The sequence below is a fragment of the Copidosoma floridanum genome, unplaced genomic scaffold, assembly GCF_036245765.1.
Source record: "Copidosoma floridanum isolate Cflo_tuat_1 unplaced genomic scaffold, Cflo_Japanese_pri ptg000006l, whole genome shotgun sequence".
NCBI lineage: Eukaryota > Metazoa > Arthropoda > Insecta > Hymenoptera > Encyrtidae > Copidosoma > Copidosoma floridanum.
Genome location: NW_028321883.1, coordinates 22,934,897 through 22,961,756, shown reverse-complemented (window position 1 = coordinate 22,961,756; position 26,860 = coordinate 22,934,897). Strand labels below are relative to the sequence as shown.

General features: G+C 41.0%; 1 protein-coding gene across 1 annotated transcript in view; it reads left to right on the top strand.

Moving 5' to 3' along the window:
- Dop2R (dopamine D2-like receptor) overlaps positions 1-26,860 on the top strand; it is a 219,942-nt gene continuing 193,082 nt past the window's right edge. The window contains exon 1 of the mRNA XM_089598807.1: positions 1-570. Coding sequence (XP_089454933.1) covers positions 1-570 — 570 coding nt within the window. The remainder of the gene's footprint in view (positions 571-26,860) is intronic.

Genomic DNA, 26,860 nt, shown 5'->3' with positions numbered 1-26,860 from the left:
ATGGGGAGCAGCGGCGTCGACCCTCTGCTGCTCGGGAATTCGACCGATCGGCCGCCCGATCCTCCAGCAGGGATCGGCTGGCTCAATGATCGCGCCAACAACAGCAGCGGCAACGACACCCTGCTACTGTCAGACGGGGCGGCGGAGGACGGCTACTCGGCCGGCATGATCTCGGACCTCTTCGTGTTCGACGACCTCAACGGCTACATAAGCAAGCTGAACTTTAGCGCCCTCGCGAACTTGACCTCGTACTACGACGGGGACTTTGGGAACTCGAGTGTCGCGGGGACCGGGTACAATTGCACGGGCGGAGCCAACGAGACGCTCGGGTACTACAATTACACGGAGTGCGGGCCGTTGGCGCCGAGTGCCAAGGACGACTCGAAGAGCTGGTGGGCCCTGATACTTGTCGTGGTGCCGTGTCTCACGATATTTGGTAATGTGCTCGTTATACTGGCCGTCAAGAGGGAGAGGACCCTGCAGACCGTCACCAACTACTTCATCGTCAGCCTCGCGGTTGCCGATCTCCTCGTCGCCATGGTCGTCATGCCCTTTGCCGTTTACGTTCTGGTGAGTGATGTTTATTTTACATTTTCTTCTTCTTCTTCTTCTTTATTCATGCCATCATAATTGTGGGTTAGCCATTTTACCCCATTTGGCCACTCATGGCCATTTCAAATCATCACACCCTCTGCACACTTTTCTAAGTGTGAAAAAACATATTGATAATCAAGGAAGCAGGACTTTGGCTAGTCGCCTGTATACATTCTAACCGTACCCAACTATCGTTAAATTTATCCAAATGGATTGAAAATCTCTTCACAGCTTCATTATCACGGGGGGGGGGGGGAATAGCTAAATTTTTTTTTTCAAGGGTGGGAAAAAATAGCGTCATGCAGTGGAAAAATAACGGAAACGACGGAATAAAATTATAAAAGTGAAAAGCAGAGAGAATGATATTTATAGACTTTTTCCAAAAAAGTAGTGTTTTAATGCTGCTCAGTGTAAAATAACATTGTATGACTAATTCCACCAATTGCAGAACCATTATAATATATGGGGGAAAAGATGTGCATCTTAGATTATGTTTCCAGACACAGTATATATAATGTTGAAAATGATAATTGATGGTTATTACGTAGCGTCGTGGACGCAAATTCTTATAGAAACAAAACCTATTGTGTGTACCGTCGTCTGTATTTTCTACTTTTAATTTAATTGGTACCAACAATCAACAGAACAATAGCAATACTGTTCGGTACCCTAAGGAACACCGAAGCACTTTTATTTTTTCTACTTCTCATTTGTGGTTAATTAGCAATCTCACTTTGTTTTACCTCGTAATAATGAAAAAAAAAGAAAAAAAAAAAAACCTTAGTAATACGCTCGACCGATATGGCACCCTCGCTGCACTTGACAAGGAAAACAGCTAAAAAAAAAAAAAAAGTAAAACAAAAGAAACCCCTCGTAAAAGACGGACGATTCGCTATACGGGTACAAATACATCATGTTTTATGCTCATACTTTTTTATTGTCTCATCGTAGGTACTATTGCTCGATTTGTAAAGAGAAGATCGGCTTAAAATTTCAAAACAGTATCTGCATTTGTGAACCTTATTTCTTGAACAAAGCAAAAGTCGTATCAGTTTTAAGATTAAGTTTTTTAAGGGCCACAGCCTTTATTTACCACTTGCGAGAATCTTTCAATGACAAAATGATGGAGGTCCTCTAAAAAAGCAATCGATCAAGAGATATCCCTTTTGTTGATCGATTCGATCAGAACAAAGTCCATCAGAACAAGCGTCAGTAAATAATCTATTTACAGATTCTAATCAATTTAAAAAAAAAAATTATCAAACCATCGTCAGATACGATGGTTGATTTGACGAGAAACCCCTGCTCGTTTGTAACAGTTTTTTTTCCTCCACCAAGAGAACACGAAGCACTACAAGCATCGACGTATTTGCGCGTTGCAAAAAAGACTTTTCAAGTTTCATCCAAAGTGAACATTTCCAACGGACGGAAAAATCATTAGACCCAACACATTTCCCCGGTAAGTTGTTCTTTTGCACCACCGGTGCACGTCCAACGGAGGGGGAAGAAAGACACCACCTGCTTCTCGATTGTTCTTTTATGGAGTTGGCGCACTCTCCGCGTAAAAGCGCCCTCGTAAACAATCCGTAAAGAAGCGCAGCTCCACGATTCCCATCACCTCCACGGAGAATAAAGCAAACAACAAAAGTACCCCCTTTGACCCCCTCGCCACACCCTTATCCTTGCACTCGCGATTAAAAGTATATCAAAGATCAACGGCCAAAATTTTTTTTTCCTCGAAGGGCATCGAGTTCCATGTTTTTGCTAAATACGAATAGAGAATGGCTTTCGAGACTCGACCCCGACACTCGCAGCGCATTTGACTACGGAGGATCGGGGGGTAGGGGATGGGACCACTTGTCAATTAATCGTTATACGCTCGGCAAATTGAATCCATCGCGGCGCGCGCAGGAATATAATTTTACGGCGCTTCGTATAGCGATGGATGCCTGAAACGCGCACTTTCAAATGGATCATAAAGGCGATGCCTGCATATATACACCTGTACCGGCTGCCATCGATGTCGTATCCTCACGTGACTACACAACACCAACATATACCGGTACACATGTGCGGGGGTGGGGGTGAAATGGAAGTAAAGTCAATGGCCACGGTGGTGTGGGTTGGCTGTGCAGTCATACGTACGCGACGACGGCGCGCGTTTCTTTGTGGAATAAAACGCGGGGATGGAAAGAGCGCGCCAGAGGAATAGAAAAATAAAATAACTGGTGTTGTTGCCACCGGTGCGGAAGGACGGGACAAAGTGGACTGTGAAATCAAGCCGCGTGTGCATGCGTTGCGCAGACACGTATATAATATATATAAAGAGAGAGAGAGAGAGAGATAACATTGTATTTTATATACGTATATAAGAGAGCACCGTGACGGTGCATTTGTGCATTCGGCGCCTCGCGAAATTCGGACAAACAGCTTTTAATGAATTGATTGGCTTTTTCCCCGACTCGCTCTCGCCACGTTATACATTCGAAGGCTGCACGTATACGAGAGAGCCTTTGTTGGGTAAACTTTTCATCTCGCGAAATTCGATCGACTTACCCACTCCCTCGGCGATTGAATGATCACGCGAGGCGCGAGTAATAAATTTACCAAGAGCAAAAATGTTTGGTTTTCAATTCGCACGAAGCTAATGTATCGCCGATAAATGGCTCGATTGGCGCGAGTCAAATGATATCCGCACCGATCGCCGCCGGGATTTTCGCGCGACGCTGTCCTTTTGGGCAAATTACCGCCGCCCCAACCAAGTATATGTATATAAATACCAAAGTGCACGAGTTCCGGCTCCCCCACTCCCGTTGATGTTCGGCACGTGGATGCGCGAGGAAAAAGGGAAAGCTGTTGTCGTTGGCCAAGCGCCAAAGATTAGCATTTCGCTTCGGGGAGTAAAGGGAGGCAAAAAACGGGGTGACTTGAGCTAAGCCTCGGTACGTACCTTTCGAACCCTATATGTTATATATACACAGGACCAGAGGTGGGTTGAGCGTGTGCTGTTCGCGGATCATGGACTCGGTGGTAAGGTACATCGAGCGGGGAGGGATGAAAAAAAAAAAGGGGAAAAGACTGCGTCCTTAGCGAAGGGGTGAATAAGAGGAGACGAGAAGGCAATTATATACCAGGTTCTCCCGTACCTCCTCTCATTAGCTTTTCCCTGCAGGTACGCACACACGAGACGCGCGCTCCCTTCATGGGGTGGAAATTCGATACTGGTGCCGTTTTCACTCGGAGGCGGCCCTTCCAATGTCTAACCTTGCACAGCCAAAATTGTTCGGAAAAAGCAGCCCAAGGTCTTTCCCGTGAGACGTCGAGTCGGAGCAGCGCTGACCTACCCCACGAACGACGAGCACGACATATTGCACGGCTAACGTATGCCTACAGTGACAAAGTATACCAGCTCCTTGGGAGGGATTGGGGGGGGGGGCATTATTTGGGAGCGGGGGAAATATTGATGAGACGCCACGGTGAGATGTATGGCGTGTAACCGAGCCGGGGGATGACGTTTCGCTGCCCTGCTTATACATGGGTGTACGTGGGGGTTGTGCACGCGGGCCCGGGGACAATTTATCCTTCTTTTTTCTGATAAGTGCGATGCTCAAATTCATTTGGATCATCATTACGAGCTTGTTACGTTATTCATGCCTTTCGATTGGCTGTTGCGAGTTTCTCGCTTTTACCGCCTTCGTTGGTCCACTTTGTGTTTACTATACGGCTGCTACGCGCTCATTACCTCATATAGTTTGTGTCTTCCGTTACGATTGATTTTTTCACGTTGTGAAAAAAAAAACAAAAACAAAAACAAAAAACGCAAAGTACAACTGAAATCCTTTGGTAATTATGCAGCATCAAACGTTTCGTTAAATTTGTTTCAAACGTCGAAAGAACAACAAGACCGTTGGAAATTTATGACGAGTAGTTGTCCATCGCTTGGAAACAAAAAGCTCTCGAGATTCTTCGCAACGCACACACTCTCCGCGTGGCAATTTATTCAAAGGGCCGAGCATTTTGGCTCTAATTTGAGTTAACTGCGGAACTTACGCTTCGTTTAAAGCGACCCTGTACCGCGTTCGTGTATAAATACCCCCGCGCCTGCTAAAACATCGTGAATACAACAGTTTCCCCGCGGAGTACCGAATTTTCGTTTATTTTTAATTTTGAAACAACTTCCGCGAAGTGCACGCAAAGTCATTTAAAGCTTTTTGTTTGCGTTGCAAGTATTAGGAATTAAACAATACAACTAGAATGATTCGTCAGCGAGAAGTGTGATGGACAACAAGTGTTACCTGTTGAAAATAACGTGCACCCCAACACACTTTAACCTATTGAGTTCTTTTTTCTATAAATCTCAAGACAAAAAAGTCATTCTTATTTGATTGAAAAAGAAAAAAAAAATCTTTCAAAGCTTATTTGCACTCGCACTTTTTTTTGTGAACCCAAAAATAACTTAACAACAGTCGTGACACTAAAAAAAAGCTTCATTTGCTAACCCCAACTTTTTATGCAGCAATTTTACAAGTACCGCGCAACTCAATCGCGTCAACACGTGAATACACTCGGGAGGGAAGACTTTTGGTGAAATCTCGTGGATTTTTTCACTCATTGAAACAATAGGGTCGAAGAAAGAGTAGTTGCAATTTTCACGTCATACCAAAGCTCTCCCATTTCGAAGACCGACCGGCCCCCGAACAATGACATTCAGCCCCGACATATCGGGCTTTATCAAGTTTCGTCACTCGCAGGCTGCTCCGCTGAGATATTCAGAGGGGCACCTTTGAATGTATAAGCCCGGGCACGTGTATACACACCTACACAGCTTTCTGGCAGTGCCCATATATATATATACCAGGGGCGGTGTAACACTCGTTGGATTAATTAAGATTGCACACGCGTGTGCACGTGCTTACTTGTTCTTTGACCTCAAATGGCACACAGAAACGAGAATCACGCGTTTGACGGCCCTTAAATCCTAACAATGGACTGAAAAAGTAATTATCAAGATTGTACGGGGTAAGTACGAGCCAAGGCTTTTCGTAATTGTATTGGTTAAACGTTTTTGCTCTCCTATGTGGTGAGGTGTTAATTAAGAAACGAGTGGGCAAGTCTAGTCGACTTTTAGGCCATTCATTTATGTTCGAACAATCTTTCACCAATGACAAACTGATTTCTCGTGATGAAAGCAAAGCGAGTAATAAAAACGTTAACTCTTTCATTGATGTGCTATACATTATAATTAAAATCAAATGATTTGTACATTTGTACGTTGATGCATCAGTCGTTTAGTTTCGATCGTTACTTTCAAAGACTCAAATCAGTCATTAGGGATAATATGAAAGAGGAAAACTAAGGATTATCTCTCTTTCCTATTTGTTGTTGGTTACCATGACCGGACATTAGTTTCTCATGGTATCCATAATCCAATGGATTGTGGATTATCGATTGACATATGCAATTTGGACATTGTTTTCGTACACACGCCACAATGAATGCTTTCATTTACAAGATTAGGTACTGAAGAGCTTTGGCCGAATTAGCGTCCGGCTTGCATATTATACGGGCTGATCACGACTTATTGTGTTGCATTACATTGGTAAAATGCTATTGTTTCAAAAAGAGTACGCTTATACTGCAAAAATAGTATTTTTATTTAATTTGTGCGGAAGTTGCATCACAGTAGTGTCCATGAGCATTCGTCGAGAACAAAATAAATGTATCATCATTTGCTTGACTAGCTCTATCAAGTGAAAAGAATTTTTAAATACAAAACAAAAAAAGAAATAAATAAATAAATAATAATAAATTAAGGAAGGCTATGAAGTGTGAAACATCGTGTCACAGAATTAATACGCTGGAAAATTTGCTAAATCTTCTACAGAATCCACGCTTTAAGCGATTATTTCAACACACTTGGGCTTACAACGTGATCATATTATGATGAGGAGAGATTTCTAGTGTATAATTGAGGACTTGAAAAATAACTTGAAGGAAAATTTTAACACCAAGAAATATTTTAAAATACATTCACGATCAGTAAATCAACTGACACGTACTATTAAAATAGTCAATAAAATTTCTGTAATAGAAAAACTTGTTTCAAAATATGAATTTAAATTAATTGTTCACAAAGGTAAAAATAATGCCGAGTCAAACTTTTGTAGAAAAAAAATTCTCGGTAAATCAATTGCATTTCTATGAATCTCGTTGAATTTCAGTGAAGTTTCTAGTGCTCACAAAAATGAATTCCAAATTTGCAAATTATTCTCGCCAATAAACTCAAAGCTGACATTTTATCGCAGTCACTGGAGTGCAATAAAAAATTCTGTAAGGACCGTGGATATTGTAGTTTCACTAATACTGCACGTGGAAATGGCTTTCGTGGATAGGATAAATATCATAACTCCGAAAACAAATATAAAGTACACATATGTGTGTCTTCCTCCCCCTTTTTCAATTTATTGTACGAAAAATATCTGTTTTCATTTTTCCTTTCTCCCCCGGATATTAATCTTCTCGCCGAAAAACACGGATTTCGTTACCCCACGCCTCGAGCCTTTTCGATTTTCACTCTTCTTTCCATGCGCTAAATGTGGATTCCACGTCCCTTTCTGTTTTTTTCTTATTATATGAATTCGGTTGTAAACAAAGCCTTAAAACTCGGGGATTTTGAGATTCATTGTTTTTGTTGTTGTTTCATTTTGTTCTGATTTTTTCTCGAAAATGAAATCTCATCAGCTTGCACGTACTAATTTAATTTAAAAAAAATACCCCTTCAATTTCGATTGTACGTAGGATTATACAAGATTAATCTTTTATTTTGGAATTAAGAAAAATTGCTTTATTTGATTGTGATTAACAAACGAAGACCCTCAAGCGTCGACAAATCCATGGAATTGTACAGTATAAACACTCTAGTGTAATACAACAAAGAAACAAACGAATGACGTTGTAATATTTAACATTAATTCCAAAAATGCCATTGTTTATTGAGAAGGCTCCATTTTCAAAATTAATAAAGTGACCCAGGAAGAGGTCCAATGGTAATTATTAAGGACTTATTTCGTTCTCTAAGAATTCCACTTCAAATCTCTCTTATTTTCACAACTCATCGATTTTTGTACCAGTAGCACCCTAAAAAAAGCGCTTAGTTGAAAGTTTGTTATACCAAAAGTCCTAGCCAACACTCACGTAGCCTTTATTCACATTGTCAAAGTAACGTTGCAGGATGCAACTACCGCTGTTAAAAAAAAAAAAAAAAAAAAAAAAAAATGTATTCTGCAACCCGTAGACGCCGAGGTATCGAAGATTCTTCAACCGCAAGCAATTTTAAGCGCGTGAGGCCAGTTTGCGCCACAAACGTGCAACAGCTGCTAATGAGCCAAAGCTCCCGTTATTTAGCGTCGCAAGGAACCCACCATACACGCAATCCTTATTCCATGCTGATTTGGCACCGAACACGTCAGATGAATTTGTTGAATTTTTTTTTTCTTCTTAAAGTTAAGTTCCTTAAAACTAAACCAAAACCCTGACTTTTGATTTATAAATACATAAAAATTAAAGAAAAAAGAAAAATTATCTCAGCTTCGAAGGATTGTAGGACAACTACGATGTGGGCGGCCCCTATGCGGCTTGTAATGAAATAATGCGACATGTGGGGCGTGTCGTATGGTGTGTGTGAAGGTCGTGGATGAGAGTGAAGGATCATCTAAAATTTGTAAGCTTAAAATTTTTCAATCATAGGAAAAGAAAAAAAAATAATTTTTTTTTCTTGTCTTGTGCGGAGGGCACGAAGGGGACAGTGGGAGACAAAATAAATAACGTAGGGCTAGCGGGAGGGTATCCTCAACTTAAAAAACATTGATCTAAATAAAATTCGACCATATTGTGTGGGGAAAACACTAAGAGGCTATGAGGGGCTGTGGGGAGCGGGTAAGTCATTACTTATATGGGGGTTAGTAGAAGGAACAATGATTGATAACTTTTTTTTTTTTTTTTTTTTTTTTTTATGTAAGAAACTAACCATAAAACTTTAATAATAGATACATATGTAATTGTGGTAAAGTGAGATTGTTAGTGACTAAGAGGTTGCCATGAAACATTGTAATAAAAAATATTGAAATTCAAATATATTAACACAAAGAAGCTATAGGTATAGGTAGACAAAGTCTGTAGGAGGTTTGTAAAACATTTGTAAAATACTAATCTTAAACACTTTTTGAATATTTTTTCTTCTCCTCATTATACATCATAGTTTTTTTTTCCAAACTTTGAGGTATAATAAAACTCACTGTATTCCGTGACTTGGTTAAGAAAAGAGTTGTAAATATATATTCATTTCTATTGATTTATTAAAATATTAAGTTATAGAGTCCAACAGAAGATAATATGTATACTCACTCCTGTATCGTGCATAAACCAAAACGATACTTTGGAAGATTTTTATAAATTTTCATTTTTGTACTTCTTAAAAAAGGCTTGTTCAATGAGACATTATTTTTCAATTTCTTTATTCTAAAATTGTGTTTCACTCAATATACCCACCACGAAACAGTGAAATTATACAAACGTTTGTCTAAAAGTTTCCAAAATCTGTAGATGTTTTTCCCCCTACGCAAACCAAATCCAGGAAATGCAGTCCTTCGAGAAGTACCGCTGGAGTCGTACAACGATGCACCTCATGATCCCGATCCCTCACCTGTCCTTCTCATCTCGTAGTTGAACCTCTTCGTTCCCCTATTTGATTTCCGGATAACCGTTCGAGAGCAGAAAAAAAAAGAAAAAAAAAAAAGGAGCGGGTTCCCTCTCGTCCACCCTTCTCATCTCGGCGGTAGTTCTTGCTGCTCTCCGAGTCTCGATTTTTATCTGATCCCCGGCGCTGCTCGCTTCCTGGCTGATGCTGATCTCCCCACTCCCGACCCTCGCCACTTGCATTTTCTTTATTTCTTCGCTTTAGTTCCTTTTGGAACGCTCTCTCTCTCTCTTTTTTCTTTTGCTCTTATCTCTCTCTCTCTCTCTCTCTCTCTCCCAGCACCCACGAGTTTTACTTAGGGGATTGATTTTTCTTATGTACACCCTGTGCGCGTGTAGACAACTTTCGTCCTCCCTGGAAATCAAAACAATAAGAACGTACTGCCGTTACAGGTCTCTTTTTCATTCCGAGGAAATTGGATCTCGAGGTTTTTCCGCAAATTCGTTAAAACAACAATTTGTATTTTTTTCCCTGCAATCATCCTTTTTTTAAATTCTTGGTAAAATCATTGGGCTAACCGATTGTTTTCCCCTCAAATTCCTGTAAAAGTTTTTCAATGGTTCATCGAGTTTGATGTAACGTTTGTCGTGTTCGTAGACAGAGTGCGCCAAGTGTCGAACTCCACAGCAACCCACTCGAAACAGTCGCTTTGTGGTTTCAATGCAAAAACCAGAAGTAACTTTACCAACGACAAGTGTTTCACTTAAAACTCTCTGGTTTCCCTCTTCCAGTTAATAATACATATGAGGCTTTCATTCCACCAATTGTACCGTACCCAGCCACGGTTGTCCATTCATTTGGGAAACTTGTTTCTCCCAGCATCAACAGCAAACGTAGACGAGCCCGAAAAAAACTTCTCGGCGATACTTTGCAGCGAAATAATAATCGGCACTCGATCCGTCCTTCCCTGTCCCTATACGCCCCCTTCCATGTACTCCATTTCTTCCATTGTTATCAAGCCGCGGGAATCAGTGGAAGTGGCAGAGCCAGCCAAGTGGAGCGCTGTTACATACGATTACACGTGCAGAGCGAGGGGGGGGGGTGTCTCGGTTTCCCTCGTCGCGTGACTGGCGGCAATCGCGGGGATCGTCGAGCGATTGCCTCGTCTCGCCCCCCCGAAACGAGAAAGGGAAAATCAGAGCTCTTTGCTTGTAAATACGCGCGAGTGGGACAGACAAGGTCTATACATGTTGATGCCGGGGAACGGGCTAATACGTCGCACATACGAATATACACGTTTTCCCCTCCACATCTGCCTTCACTCGGTGTCGGATTGGCCCATTGTCCGTGAGATGCTCGAGGGTGGCTTGATTTGTCTGATGAGGCTTGTCTTGTATACATATTATATACCCCACGTATACGCGATAGCCCATCGAAGCTCTGTTTGTCGCGTGAGTGATGTACCCACACTATCTCCCTGTGTAAAGTATCGAGAGAAGCATAATTCTAGGGGTGTGTGCGTGTACGCGGAGCACGAACAAGAGCATCGCGTTTCTTTCATCCATTAGACCCTAATGGAAACTATTCCTCTATACCTGAATCATGTGCAACGTTGCACGAGGATAAACAAGGTATTCGTTGGTATCGTTTATTTTTCATGCCAAGATTTGCTCGAAATTATTAAAAAGACCTTTGAAGCATAGTAGAGTCACTTTAACGCACCCGTGGGAGTTTTCATTTTTAACTCGGTAAAAGGGTCGGATGAAAATACCATTTTTGGGTTCATTTGCCCTCGTACATGTTATAGCCCCTGTTGTTGCAGGTTGAGAGAGGGCTTTGCAAATTATACCGAAAGCTGCTTTTAATTACGACCTTGGGGTAAAAAAATACATGCCCATAAGCGGAAGTGGTTGGAGAAATTCATTTCCGTGAGTGACTAGTTGAATTCGGTAAGGCAAATGATTGGCGATTCGTGTCACATCAGGGAAACTTTGACCTCGAGCCGAGTGCAAAAAGAAAAAAAAAAAAAAAAAAAGTACTTACTCCGCAGAGACGATAATCATCTTAGTGCTTTTTCTGTTAAATACGTTTTTCCTCGATAAGTTGCACTCCGACCGCGAGTTTCGCAATCTCAGTCGGATGTCCTTGGTGAAATTTTATAAAGGTCGAACCTGACCTTACTGCGAAATCGAAACTTGCCAACGCGAGAAAACACCCTTCCCCCTTCCCGTTGAGGTGAAAGAGCGCGTTTGGGAAATCGTTCAGGAGTAATTTCTACGGATTTTACTGTTAAAATTGAATAGAATCACCTACTGAAACCGTTTGAGGAAGCTGATTTTCGCTTTGGATACCCGCGCATACGGCGCGATTGGAAAATTTACGTTTTGTGTCAACTTGGCATGACGTTTTGATTTTTTAATAAATCTTAATTATATGAATGTATTTAATAATAGTTCGACAATAGCAATGTATGGTAGTTTAATAATTGTAATGTGCAATTATTGTTGAATTTGAAAATCCTCCCTTTTTTAAATAAAGTATTATTTCTTTATTTTAACGTTATCGTTTATTATTTTTTAGGTAATGATAATTTTCTACTTTGTGTAAAAAAAAACAATCTGAAAAACTAATATGAGGAAAAACATGGGGTAAAACTTGTGGTCCCACCGAGAAAATGAAGGGACCCGTTTTCAACTTTTAATGTAATTTTAAGGGCAACTTTATCTAAAAGAATATGCAAAATTCGGTCCTCGAAGATTTTTAATGAAAGATTTTCGAAGTAAAAGTGTTATTTCCAGAGTAACAAGTCCTTAATCATATTTTGTCGATGAATTTAGATAAAAAATCATAAACTATTGAAGTAACTTTAATTCACTCCAATGTTACTTCTTGAAAACTTGATTTTTGCCATGTTTAAACGATCGTCGTACAATGGGACAGTTAACTGAGATAAACCTAGTTCCCACGGTAAGCCGAAAAATTTGTTTCAATTTTTCGCTGAACCACCAAGTACAACTAATTGTTTATTTTGTTGACAAATTACTAATAACTTATGGCTTACATCGAGTGATTGTAAATTTTCTTATCCTTCAACTGCAGTTGATGGAATAAAGTCTCTACTTCTACGTACGAGGCCATTTATCAGTATGACGTATCAAACCACTCCGAAAGAAGATACAAGAGAAAATAGCAAAACAACTTGGGAACGTGTGGTAAACAACTTGGACGGCCGCATTTTGCGGTACAACGTCAATGTCTTAACCAAAGTAAACACGATTGTGGTTTCATTCGCTGAGATACACAGCATTAGGAGAGAAAACATCTCCAGAGTGCCAACCACGTCCTTGTTTTGAGCCTGTGGTCCCAAAATCACTTATGTTCCATCATCCCCCAGAAAGTACTTTCATCCCGTATTGATTAATGATAATCGTGAAAACACGAAAATGCATTTATCATCTCGTCGTTAATTATAATGATGCGCAATATTGTTCCATGTGCTTTACACTTACGGTAATAACTGAAAAAGGACATTTCGTCAATCCAAACAAACGTTCATACAAATACGAACAAACAAATATTTATTCAGAATATTCATTCAAGTCAAATGTATATAATTTTTTTATATCGTAGTATTTTGCAGATTAAAACAAATATTTGTTCGTTCGTATTCGTATGAACGTTTTTTTTTATAACAGTAGAATCGTGTTCCTTGTAAAAGAAATGTATATTTGTCATCGTCGTCGTGAGTATGTAAAATTTTTATGATATGAAAAACAAAAAGCGTATAGTCGAGACAAGTTCATGTTTGCCAATATTTGACCCTTGATTCCTACCACTGATGATATCGCATCACTCCTCGTGTCAACCAATCCATGTACATCGGTAGTACTACATGATTTTTTTTCTTTTATAACTCACAGACCACGAGTCAAGCATTGTAATTTGTAATTTGTAATTGCCACTACAAATGACATAAATTCCAAATACGACAACACGAGCGAGTATCAATCAAGATTTACGGTTCGCCCGACCGCGGCATCGCAAATCATCATCATCGACATCATTATATTATTGTTGCCCATTCGGTGATCCAAGTCGCAGACAAGCGGATAATCAAACGACAAAATGATGATCAATTAAACATTAGGCTCATGTATACGCAAGGCCAATCAAGAGCATTAATTGACGCGCACACCCCCATCGGCGCGTTGCGGCGTGCGTGGCGGAATTTCGCAGCCACCGATGCACAAATAAATGGAAATTGAAACGCACGAGCGACACACACATTGTACGATCGTCAACAGCTCCAGCCACGCGCGGAAGTTGGCATCCATAACACCGTGGCTAAAAATAATAAATATACATATCTCGCGAACCGTGAGCAAAGTACAAAGCGATGCTTCCATGAAACGTATGGGCGACAAGGCGATGTGCAGGGCTTTCCAAAAAAAAAGTGACCCGCAGTGGAACGAGTCAATATTAGGCGCGACGTTGAGTCGCCCCCCCCCCCCTGAGTGAGGGATATGAAGGGGCACGCGCCATCGGCTCCGCAGCCATAAATCGACGTTAAAGGCGAGCCGCCGTTGTTTTCGGGACGCAGTGGCATCACGTATATATACGTTGACGACCCTCCCGCGGGCTCTTTCGAATAAGCGAAACAAACGACCCGCGCGTGCAGCCAAAAACGGAGCAAAAAAAAAAAAAAATCAACAACAAAACAACGTGATTCCCGTCGGGGCGGACAAAGCAGCTGATTAGCGCACTCGCAAAACTTCTCCACCTTATTTTTTTCCTCCCCTTTAGCGTTTATCACATTGACATTTGTGTTGCCGAAAAAAAAGGGAGCCGGGCTCTCCCGCGCAGTCGAGAGGGGAGGCTCGGCCAGGGCCATAAATCACGGGCGCCCGACGACGAGCAGCCGTCCTCGAACATCATACACCTACCCCTCGCCCATCTCCTCTCTTTCTCTGTTTTGACGCAACCTTTCCTTCATTTCCGTGGAAGCGACCGATCGGGCTTTTGGTTTCTCGTTAAAAGAGCCGGTCTCTATCTCGACCCATGCGCCGTGACGTTTTTCGTTCAAAGGGCTCGTCCAGATACGCCCGGAGCTTCCATCGCGATGGCTGAATCGATCTTTGATCGAGCGATTACGCGGGGCTTTCGAAGCGTGTATACATTATACATTTCCACGCATCACTGTACCCCCGCCCGTGATGGCCGGTTTCAATGAGCTTTGAGCCCAAAGGACATGCAGGTTTGGAAAGTTCGAGGTGTGCATGGGTGTTCAGCACAGGCCCATATTTTTCATACGCATAGTGCACATAACACTCGAGTAGTGCTTGTCGCTCAAAGATATTTGCACATTGGGTTACTTTTATACATTGTTCAATCATAGATTTCGGCGCTACTTCGGCCGACAAAGTACACGTATATGCACGTGGCGTTTCAAGGATCTATATTGGTTACAATAAAAAAAAAGCGCGTAATTCTGTGAAAAAATTTTCAACGAGCACTCCCATCGATATCATCCGGGGAGTAACGATGATTGCGCGTCGACGGAGCAAGCAACAGAGCGACTGCCAAGATTACCGATTCGTGAATCGATCCGCGCGATCTCAGAAATCCATCGTCATCCCTTCGTTGTACGACTCCTGCACCAAAGACAAGAGGAGGAGGAGGAAAAAAAAAAAAAAAAAGAATCAAAGAAAGGCAGCACAAAGATAAGGCAAAGGTATATGTGTATACACGAGCACCTGCCCGGAGGCTTCGTCCGCTCGCGCTGAATTACGCGATTTCCTCAATACATCGGAGGTCTGACCTGCACTCGGCTGTACCACTGCGCAAGAACGCCTGCGTCAGTACATATAGGAGCACCACATTATACACGCCCGTGTATACGTATATAAGGGTGTTTGTGGGCTCTCCGGGAGACCGGGGTGCAGTTGGCAGTGTCCCGAGACTATCGACTTTTCTGCCTGTCCCTTATTTCCTCCCTCCCGGTTGCTGATACTCTTTTTTTTTTTTCTTTTTTTTTTTTTTTTTTTTTTTGCGCTCACGGCGATGGATTCTCCCCCCCGTCTTCTTTTTCTTACACCGCGCTCGCGAGGCTGAAAGAGAAAAGAAGGAAAAAATCGAGTCGTGCGCCCCCGCGAGCACGTACGCGTGGACGCAGCTGTATACTTTCGAGATCAAATACGATTTACCGGAGAACGAGAAGGCCGAGGCGATACGGCGTTTTTTCCCGACTCGCGCAAATCAGATGGGTTTTTTCTGATCGAGCCGACGACGACGCGGTAATGACTTTCCTCTTTTGTATACATATATATGGGTGTATTGTTGTGATTTGGTTTTTTTTTTACCCCCCCGGGGCTTCGCAACAAAGATCGATCGGTCCGGCCGGTTTGCCGATTGATGGATTTCGAGGGACGGCGCGTATATATGTCACGTGCGTAGATCCAATGATTTCCGTGGCGAAGCTTTGTTTGTTTCATTAACGTGGTATACATACTTGAAAGCCCGAGCCGCGTGGGGTTGAATTTCATCGGGAGTCAGGGGTATAGGCTCGTACAATTACTTTTCGGATCGACAAATTTAATTTGAACGTGAAGCATATCCTTGCCGATAGGGGGTTCGAGCGGTGATCCGAGGACTGCAGGCGTGGGTGGGACAGCGTTGGCTTTACGAAGCCACTTTTCAAGGTGAGCGCTTTCAACGCGGGGGATTCGAGATCGCTGATACCGGACTCGTCGCTGCTTATCCGCTTCAACGAGGGGCCAAGATTTTCGCTCAAACCTGTCCCACCGACGTTCCAGAGGGTTGTCGTAGCACGACATCATCATTTTAGTACTTGCAGTATCGTACAACACATCTTTAGATGTAACTGATAAACACGAACTAAATAAGTTATTATGAATAAATTTATTTTTTTGCTCTGTAAGGTAGAAGTATTTTGAAAATCGAGCAGCTTAGAATTTTTAACCTAAACAATACAAAAAAAAAAAAAAAAAAAAACAATAGTTTTTTGTTTGCAATAACAACAACCTTAAGAAGGTGTAAGACTTGAAATTTTTTGTGTCTGATTGCATACAGAATTATTTTTTAAATTATTTTAAAGGTATTTTCATCTGGAACACTGTAAGAAACATTTCTGACAAATTAAAAAAAAAAAAAAAAAAAACAGCTTTCTCTACGAGGAAGAAAATTACTTCACTTCGTAACGTATTTCTTAAAAATCTACGCTTGCATTACACGACATTTTTTGATTAAATTTTTCGTACGTATAGTCCAAGTTGACTGGGGAGTCACACCGGAGACTCCTTAATATTGAAACCAAAATGATCTTTGAAACCGACCGCCTTCAAAGAGCTCGGAGCCCACAATCATATCCAAAAGTTCATCCCCTCGACTGTTTACTCGATGCATTTCATTCCAACTTTTTTCGCCCTCGAAGAAATTAATATCGGAAAAGATAGGAAAGTTCGAAGGCGCAGCGGTGCCCTGATTAAGCCAACTTTTCCTATCTCACGTATAAGCTTATTTTAAAAAGCAAAAGGAGGAACAGCAAAAAAAAAAAAAAAAAAAAAAAAAGAGGAAAGTTTCCATCTTAAACTATTTATGGACGCTGGGAGAACAACTTTTTTACGTACAAGATGCACCGAGTAAAAAAAGCCTTCGGCCGCATTGCGGCTCCAATAAATACATACACCCGTTGGACGGTTAAGTCCACGCAAGGAGCGTTTAACCCTTGAGCTTCCGTAATTTATGATCCAATAGCCTGTAACTTATTTTTAATTTCCATCGTCTTCTTTGCCATCGAAAGTTATACGGGAGCACCGTACGAGAAATTATCAGCTCGTTAATCACGGCGGAACTTTTAATGAAATTCAGCTAATCGGTTTAACAGTGGCTAAGTAATTGCCTTACTTTGGAAAAGTCTTGTCGATGGGTGTAAAGCTTTTATACTTACAAAGTCACGCTCAAATGTAGGGTTAAAAAATTTTACTCTCTCCTATTTTATTTTATTTTTTTATTTTTTTTTATCAGGTATGCGTTTTACTTGAGGCATAGATACTTGGTAGTACAAGCGTCGTGTCTTAAACTCTTGACTCTCAACTTTGCGGAAAAATGCAACTCAACTTGGTTCTTCGGGAAAAAGCTCTCCAAAGTTCAACGGAACCATCAAGAGTCTTCAAAAAGTCAAGATGGTTTTTAAAACTATTTGTTTTTTCGAATATTTTAACCCCCTCAGTTTTAGTGCTATCATTTGAATGATAAAATTTGTAATGACTGATATACGAAGTATTATAAAAATTTTTATTTTTGCTTCACTTTTTACAGAACACAAATTTCTGCATGAAAATTGAAAATTGGAGGTGAAAATACCATACAGTTTTTTACAGGATCACCCGGAGTTTCTGAAAAAAACAACGGCATGAACACCTGTAGGAATACCTACAAAATTTCCTACAGAATATAGAAAGTGAATTTCCACATCTCTTTTTTACGCACACTGCGTTAGAATATTTTTTTTCTTTTTTTTTTAATCAAGCAGGTAATCTTTTAGATAATTTAATAACAACACTGCAACGATGTCATATCTCTCTTGTTGATACCTGTTTTATTTGTATTTCACCCGAATCGTGTAACCTATTTATCAGCAAACGTCGGGGAAAAAGCGCAACCCATAGTTTTCGTCAAAAGAAAGATTAAGCAAATTGGGTGCACGAATACACACAGCTCGCGCTCGCACCTCACCACCGGCATACAAATTAGGCTACGCCGAACTCCCCGATTAGGTATATACGCGCTGTGGGTGCCACGTGTATATGTATATATACAAATTAAGAAGGCGGTCCGTGACGAAAATTCGCGCGCGAGCTCGAGACTTATTGGCGAAATTTCACGGCTCGTCGGGACACGGGCGCGAAGAGACGCATTACTCACTTGAATCGTCGGAGCGCGAGATTCACGAGAGAAACGAGGGCTACTCCTCCGGCTTTCCTTTCATTTTCGTCCCTCTTCCGCTGTCACATTTCCTTTTGTTTTTCGTCTCGACGTTTACCGAAAAATGAATGATCAACACCTACACCTTTGCATTGTTTCTCTTGGTTTTTCTTGTACCGTATACGCATTAATAACTAATCAGAGTTACCCGTACTCGGTTGAAAAAAATCTGTCAAAAGAATGGCTTACGTCATTCCGGTAACGAAATTCCATTTGGAGGTACAGCGTTTCATCTTTGGTGTTACCTTCGTTTTACCAAGAATTACAAGCAGTACAAGAGAATAATTGCGATTCATTTTTCGTATCAGCCAAACAATAAGAACAATACATTTTTCGAGTGCACGAAAGAAAAAAACAAGCAAAACAATTAATACAAAATGTAGTATGTCGGTTACCACCAATTTACAAGGTGCAAGAGCAAAAAGTGTTGTTTAAATTATTCCATTATTATATCCCTCTGAATTTTAGTATCAATATGCTATCTTTGAATTTAAACTCACAAACTTACAAGATGTATAATTTTCGTACTCAACATTTTGTCGTTAAACGCGGACGTTTAGAATATATGTAGATAAAGTTATTGTTATGGAACTTTTTTTTTTTTTTTCCAAAAGCGTAGCACTAAAATTGCTGTTGAAATTTTTTTCATTTGTTAAAATGTGAACCATTAGCTTAGACATCAAACCCGAAGCTACAAACAACATTTCAACAAATTTGGATCATAATTACTCGAGTTAGTTAAAAAATTTGATAACGTGGGTACGTACATATCCATGTGACCAACTCTGATCACCCTCACACTATAGCTTTAAAATTTTTTTAATATGTGGTTACTTTTTTTGCTCTAATACCATTATAAGGCACTCCCTTGCAACTCCCCCAAATCTTCTGAACAACTCTCGCATTTACAACCATTTGGGGGCGAAGAGAACCAAGTTTCCCGCCCAAAGTAAAAAAAAAAAAAAAAATCAAAGCCCACGCCATAATTTTGAATCACTTTCGGTTTCGCGCGTAAAATGCTTCGCCCGAACTTTCTCATCGCCGCCCAACTCCACTCTTTTATCGTTTAGTTGGCACAAAGTTTCCCCAGGTGTTGCCCAAAAACAACTTACTCTCCAATACAAATTGCCGGACGACCCTTTACTTTCTCGCGGCGAAATCACCGCGGGAAGGACCGCGCTGTACGCGACAAAACTCTCGGTACTTGCCCCGGAAAAGCTAAACTTTTTTTTGCGCCGCGCACGAAGGGGTTGGGGCGGGACGTTGGGAAGGAGAAAGCACTTCTCCCCCGCGCGAACAATAACACCCGGGAAAGCAAAGAGCAATTTCTGGAACGCGGCTTCCCTTGGCGCGACGCGCTCGGCTAATAGTTATACCATTACGGGTTCCATTAGAGTCGATACAGTTAGCCGCGGATGCGATATCGCCTTTAAATGGGAGTTTCCAGGTGGGTATGGACGAAGCGTGAACTTTCACGGAATAGCCGGTTTGCGCGGAAATGGAAGCAACCACGTGTGCGTTTTTCCTTTTTGGTGAATGATTAAGTGTGAGGCTCTTTTTTTTTGTTGCATTGAATGCTGCTCCGAAGGATCACAGGCTGGAGTGTTGTCTCAAGGCCAAAGTCACCCCTTTTCTGTCTTTTTCGGGGCAATAAGTATTGAAAAGGGAAATGAGTCGGTTCGAGAAGTTGGAGAAAAACTTCAAGAGGATACTACAGAAAAGTTGTCGAGTACGTGCAAACGGGTTCCGTCGCTCTTTTTGCGTTTTTGCTGGTATCATTCGGCACGTACCAACATCATACTCGGCATGTGCTCTTAAAGTCATACCATCAATTAATGTCACGTAATAAACTTTGATGAAGCACAAAATTACGCAAGAGATGATGGGAATCGCTGGACCGTATGATAAGGAATAATATGTTGGAATTACTTGATCCTTATTTGATTTTTTGCTCAAAAGAACAGTGACGTATGAATGACTTGGATAATCAAAGAGAATCTAGCCAAAAATTAGAATTTCAGTAAAAAAGTATTAAGGAGTTTATTGATCGATCGTTACAATTAGTATTCTTCGAATTACTACTAATGTTTTTAACTATTTACTTTTTAAGGCTAACATACATTTTTAACGCGGTATTATGCATACGTAATTGTTAGGGTGTTTTGTGTATTCACTATTGACTTACTATCAATGCGTTCAATTTGGCTCACGCAGCTTATTTTAATTATCGATTTTAATCTACCAATTAAGCAAACATGTTATTATGCAAACTCAGGATTACGCGTAAAACGATATATGCTTTACAGTTTTTTCAATTAGTTTATTTACACGTTTAAACAAAAAAAAATGGTTTTTAATTGTTGTAAAACACTTTTTTTTTCTCTAGTATCACATTTTCCAATAAAAATAATAATTAATAATTGTACAAACTGTTAACTTTGTATTTAGTCCTCTACTTATTTAGTTACATTAATTCTCACATTTATTGTTTATTGGAGGATAACGTAATCAATACTTGAAAGAATTCAGACGAAAATAATGTATTTTGACGATACGGATGGGATGGGTCAGAGCTACAAAAATTGTAAGTATATTTTTACCCCAGTATCATTGTGTCGTTTTTTTTTTACATCATCCACGCGAAGAGGACTTCACTTTTCTAGCAAATATATTTTTTGACTCAAGTACAAGCGCGACTGATGGATTGTAACTGCATACACAACCATCAACGGATCTCGAAAGCACAAAAGAAGACATTATTAATTAAAATAACGATCACGTGTGGTGTCATTGATGGATAGATGCTGCGGAGAGCATAATATACGTTATTTAACCATCAGCACCCACCAAAGCTTTTAGAGGGTGTACAGTTGTACTTCGATAAACATTGTCAAAGCTTGACGAATGAGGTGTCAACGGAACGAGTATTACTATTTACTCACTTGGTCTTTTTTTTCTTTTTTTTTTTTTTTTTTTTTTCATCCGCCCAAATCATAATTTACGCACGAGGAGAGAAGCAAAGGGGAAGGAAAAACATCTTCAAGCTGAAAGAAGTAGAAAAACTACTCTCGTACACGATAAATTAATACCACCAGAGAAAAAGATACAAGCTTCATGTCGTTCGTAATTAAATTTCTAATTTTATTCGAAGTCTTTTTGCACGCACGCGGTCCAGTGCTCCAGAAAGTGGCTGGAAAAACCAGCAGGTGCACATACACCCACAATCTGGCCTTTGTCCCGAGTAAAAGAAAAAAAAAAAAAAAAAAAAAAAAAAAAGAAAGGACGAGCAAAATCCAAGCGCGTATTAATTAAATTTCATCCTAAACCTCGATGTGACAGCGAGGCCAAAAAAAAAAAAAAAAACACCCTACCCTGTGGCCCGCGTTATTTAGGCTGATGTATCAGATTTTTATTTTTCCCGTGTCTTCCTTTCTTTTCTCTCTCTCTCTCTCTCCCGCAATAACCCACAAGAACAATTAGCGAGCAACACGGGGGTGCCCATAACGCGTGGAACTGGGTCATCGAGGAGGAGAGGAAGGGGGCCTCCGAATAAGCCGGAATTAAGGATCCAGCGGAGTGTGGGATGAATTTTTTTTTTCACGCTCCACGCGCCAAGTAAGGCCGGACGGGGTGGGAATATCGTTTTCAAATTACCTCTCGCAACTCCATGAAATTCGCGGTCCACGCTCGCTTGATTGCAAGCTGCTACGAGCTTCCTCTTGGTAATAATCCACTGTTTTAATGATTCATGACTCGGTTGTTTGTCAATCAAAAGTCATTAGTAGTCACTCGATGAAGGTTGTCCAAGCCATTCCAAGGCTCAAAGAGTGCTTGTCAGGATCCTTGAAAGTCCTTAAAGGCCATTGGAGTCGTGTAGAAACGCTCGAGACTTTTGATCGCTTCGGTCTTTCCAAGACACGACCTCAATGGCATTACTTAAGACTTTCAGTGGCTTCGGTCTTACAGGGACAATTCCACCGCAAGGGCAACGTCAATCGTGTCGCACACGCAGCTGAACCGCGTACGATTTGTGAATGCACGAGAGGACGGGTAACAAGCCAAAGAATAATGTTCCTTTTTTCCATTTTCCTTTGACCCGCGCGCTACGTAAGTCCGCGTACGTGAGATCGCAAAAGTGCCGCTATCCGTCAAGCCGTGGGAGACTGTGATACGATATTAAGGACACGCGTACCCCGACTCTCTTTTCTTGCCTCTCTCTCTGCTATACTGCGTATTTTTTTTTTTTTTTTTCCTTCTCCGCTCGACTATTTCTTTCGTTTCCGCTATTTCTGGGGGAAAAAGGGAAGATAAAGCATTCCCATGGAAAATTCTTTCCCGAGATACTTTTTGCACACGTACTTGTGGCTGCTTACACACGTACAATATATACTTATATTGTATACTTCTTATGTTCCATAAAAGGATTTTTTTTTTTTAACTTTAGAGGCTACTTGATTTTACCCTCTATCAATCCCATTTATACTCGAGACGACATTGATGTCGACGACCAGAGGCGCTCTCTTATTGTTGAGCAAAGACTTAACTTTTTTTCCATCTTTTTTCAACTATCAAAGAATACAATAGTTACCTTATATGTTGCGTCATTTTTATATTGATCTTGATACTTTCTTCTGTCACAAATACTGATTGAGTATTTAGTGCTTGATCAGTTAATGAGCGGAAATGATACATAAATTTTTTGGAGAAACGAAGACCTTTAAGTTATTTATACGTAGGTTTAATGATAATTTATGCAACCCTCATTACTCAATAAGTTAACTGAATAAATAAGTAATAAAACAACCATTTTGGGGGAAATTCGTCTTTCTTCACCAACGTTGTCCCCTCCATGAGAGACAAAATTCAATCCAAACTTTCTCAAACATTCATATCTTCGGTTTCTCCGATCGCATCCTCATTCGAGCCATACATCTTTCCAGCGAGCATATTTTTGATATTTTCCAAGAGATAAGAGTCAATGGGCGCTGAATTCGGAGAAAACGATTGATAAGGAAGCAATCGGGAGAGTCGTTCGTACAATTCTCTGGTAACACGTTGCATTGGCCAGGTAAAAAGCACCTTTGACTTCTTCATAATGCTAGACGAATATTACACCACGCGCCTTCTTAAATTACGAGGACATCAAAACCATCCTAGCCAAGTTGTACGCTTTTCATTGTTTTAGGCAGCTTTTGCTGGTTGCTGTCCATATTGAAAAAAAAAAAAAAAAAAAAATCCAAAGTGAACGTGGACAACACAGTGGCAGTTATTGAAATGATGCGCGGACGATAACCTAAGACCCAATTTTGTTGTCAACCAATCTGCTAAGGTGTCCACGTTGGGTGGAAATTTCTCACAAGCATCAAGATCGAATTTCCCAAATGGTTGTTTATATGACGTAATAAAGACCGTTCAATATCATTTGAGAAGCGCGTAAAATCATTGGTACACCATTGATAAATATTTTCGGAATCTTCGGATACCCTAATTTATTACGTCACCCCCTGATCTCATGCTCGCGTGGATGTTCTCACAACAAAATGAGGCAGCAGATAGGAGTCGACTTTGATTCAAGCTCCAACTGGGACTGGGGGGAGGGGGGCACTACAATGCGTGTCTTTTGTGAATGATTGAGGCGAAGGGACACGATAGGGGGGGGGGGGGCAGAAAATTTCCAGAATCAGTAAGAAGACAAATAAGGAGGGGGGAAGGGAAAACCAAAGGAAAATCGAAGAAAAGAAGTTGTGGGCGACGAGGGGGAATGATATATGTGGACAGGGCGATTGCATGACGAGTGTTGTAAATGAGATCGGCTTATCCGCTTGATGTATGGTGTTGCTGAAATCAATACGAGAGGCGATGAGTATGAGACGCCAGATAGAATCAGACATGGGAGCGTATATAACTCGGGTTGGTTCACACGGGCGTGGAAGATCACGTTCTTATAGCGTGGAAACTATTCCTCTTTCCGGGATTTTCTCCATTTTTTTCGCATTGAGATGGAAGTTGTGGGATTCTTCAAATCAGTTCACATTAATCGAGCGGTGTACCAATACATTGTTACCAACTTCGTGAAGAATCTATTATCTATTCAAGAGAATATCATAAACCAAGTGGTTCCTCTTCAGTTTGACCAACTATTCTGGTGCGAATTACATCCTTTGGGTTTTTCAAGTATTTTTTATGAAAACAGCTCACTAGAGCAACCAAGACTCAACTTACTTAATTGCATAATACCCATGTTACAGCTCAGGTATCCTCCGTCATAACCTTTTAAAAGACCATAACAATAACAGTAATGAAAAAAAAAAAAAAAAAAAAAAATTAACGCGGTCTGTTGTGTACGTAAACCTAAGTATTAAGACCCCAAGTACAAAAGATACAAAGTAAGGAAACCAGCGTAAAAAGCGCGCGTGGAGTCTCGGAAGCGCATTTGAGGCAAGTGTCGACTTAGTTTCGCAAAAAAAAAAAAAAAAATGGAGAAGACGCCTGCAATGCAGGAGAATGAAAAAAAAGAGGAGAGCAGCGAGCAGAGGAGGAAAAGCCATTGGAGGAAAAGTGAGAGAGGTAACGGGAGGTAGCGCCGAGAAACACAAGGAGAACGAGGAGAGGGCAAAGAAAGCCCTTTATCCCGTGGAATTACCGTGACTCGTGCTACTATGAACCGCTTGCTTGCCCAACTGTACACAAGTAAAAGGTGGGGGCTTTCCTTTTGCCCCTCCCCCCCGGGCCCACCAAGTTTTTTTTTTTCTCACAAGTGGAAGATTTTTGTGAAGAGCACACTTTGAGATCCCCACAGCTTCAATAATAACGCACATAATGACTCCTTCTTCGAATCGATGACTTTTGCTGACCACTGCAGACACCAATTGTTTGACTTTTCAATTCGTAAATGTCGTGATGAAGATTTATGCTCCAACGTATAACTTTTCCACGAAAGTGCCACACAAGTTCTTTAATTTGACAAACCCGTGAGAAAAAAAGTGGAATTACGTCAGAATTTGATTTACTCTGAGTCTAGAACATACTTAATCCAACTTGATATTGATGTTTACCAGAGTAGATCAATGTACAACGACTTGTGCAGCCCCACGTGTTTTCATTATACTCTTCAAAAGAATCTCAAAACACACCCCCTGGGATTCTCGTTAGCATTTTTTATCGTTTAGCACTGGGGAGAATCCGGAATTTAAAACGTGCTTGCAGGAGGTTCGGGGAGCCCCACAAAGTCCATGATTTGGCGAAATTATGATCCTCCCTCCGCAAAGATCACGCGCAGCCGAAGAATAAATCGAGCACCCCGGAAATGCCCCGATTTTCTGTGCTGGGTATAAACACCAACCGATTTTTTCACCCAAGGTCTGACGAGCAAACAAAGAAAAAAACAAAAAAAAAAAAAAAAAAAAGTAGAGAGAGAGATCGACCAAAGAGGAAAAATTGTCGGCAATCAACCGGTGAGCCCCCGATGGTCCAGGGCGTACTCGACGCGGCCATTCTTTTCGAATGAGAGTGAGCGATGAAAGAAGCGCCGGGGGGCTAAGATTTATAAATGGCCAGATTTGCGCCCGGCTGGATATTAGCGGGGCTGCCTCTCTTTGGCCCGCGGTTCTCGGGGATGAGTGAGCGCTTATGGGCGCCAGTCGCTGCCACGGAAGGGGAAGAAAGGGACGGGGTCGGGAGAGAGATAATCGGCACTGGGGCGGGAAAACGGGGCGATTCGGACTGGCTCTTCTCGGTATTCGGGTGATGATGGGTCGTTTCCTTGAGTTCCAGGGGTACGGCACCACTAGGTATAAATTATACGCACGAGGGCTGGTGCGCAGGACCAAAAAGTCAAGCGTCGGATCACCCGATGTATCGGTATCGACGATCGTGTTTTTCGTCCATTTCCACATAGCTGGTCGCAGTATTGGAAGAGCGGATGGATTTTTAATGCATACCCAGTGGGCCCGTCTGAGGAGCGAGGCGGTAAAGCGTAGGAATGGCTAATCAAGTTTCTCCGGAGCCAAGGAATAATATACTTTGGAAAGAGCAATTAAACTCTCACTTCACCTTGGATACCTCTCGCTATTGAATAAAGTTTAACAGCCTGAGAGAGAAGGAGAAGGGATGGGAAATGGAGAGAATAGTAATTGGTGAGATTAATTTAATTCCCTGGGATATACCGGACTTGTTAATCATGCAAATATGCTTGAACTTTTTTTGAAGTAGGCCAAGTGACACTTTGATGGGGTTTAATCAATTGAGAAAGTCATAATGTACAGAGAAAAAAAAATCTGTTTACTGGAAATTATGTGGGTTTTGAGTAATTATTTTGGATGGACGTAAGATAATCGTAGATTGGACAATGTTAATATGAAATTAATTGCTGATAATTATACCTTTAGAAACTGTGTATGGAATTGAACAGCAGGGACTAGTGTACACGGGGCGTAATTAAAAAGTTTTTGTTTTTCTTCCAGAATTTGATTTATTGACCAATTCTCTTTGATTTATGCCTGTAATTCAATAGGGAAGCCAACTTAACTAAATCCATCTTGTTTGTCGGGTAAATTATTAAGAAATATT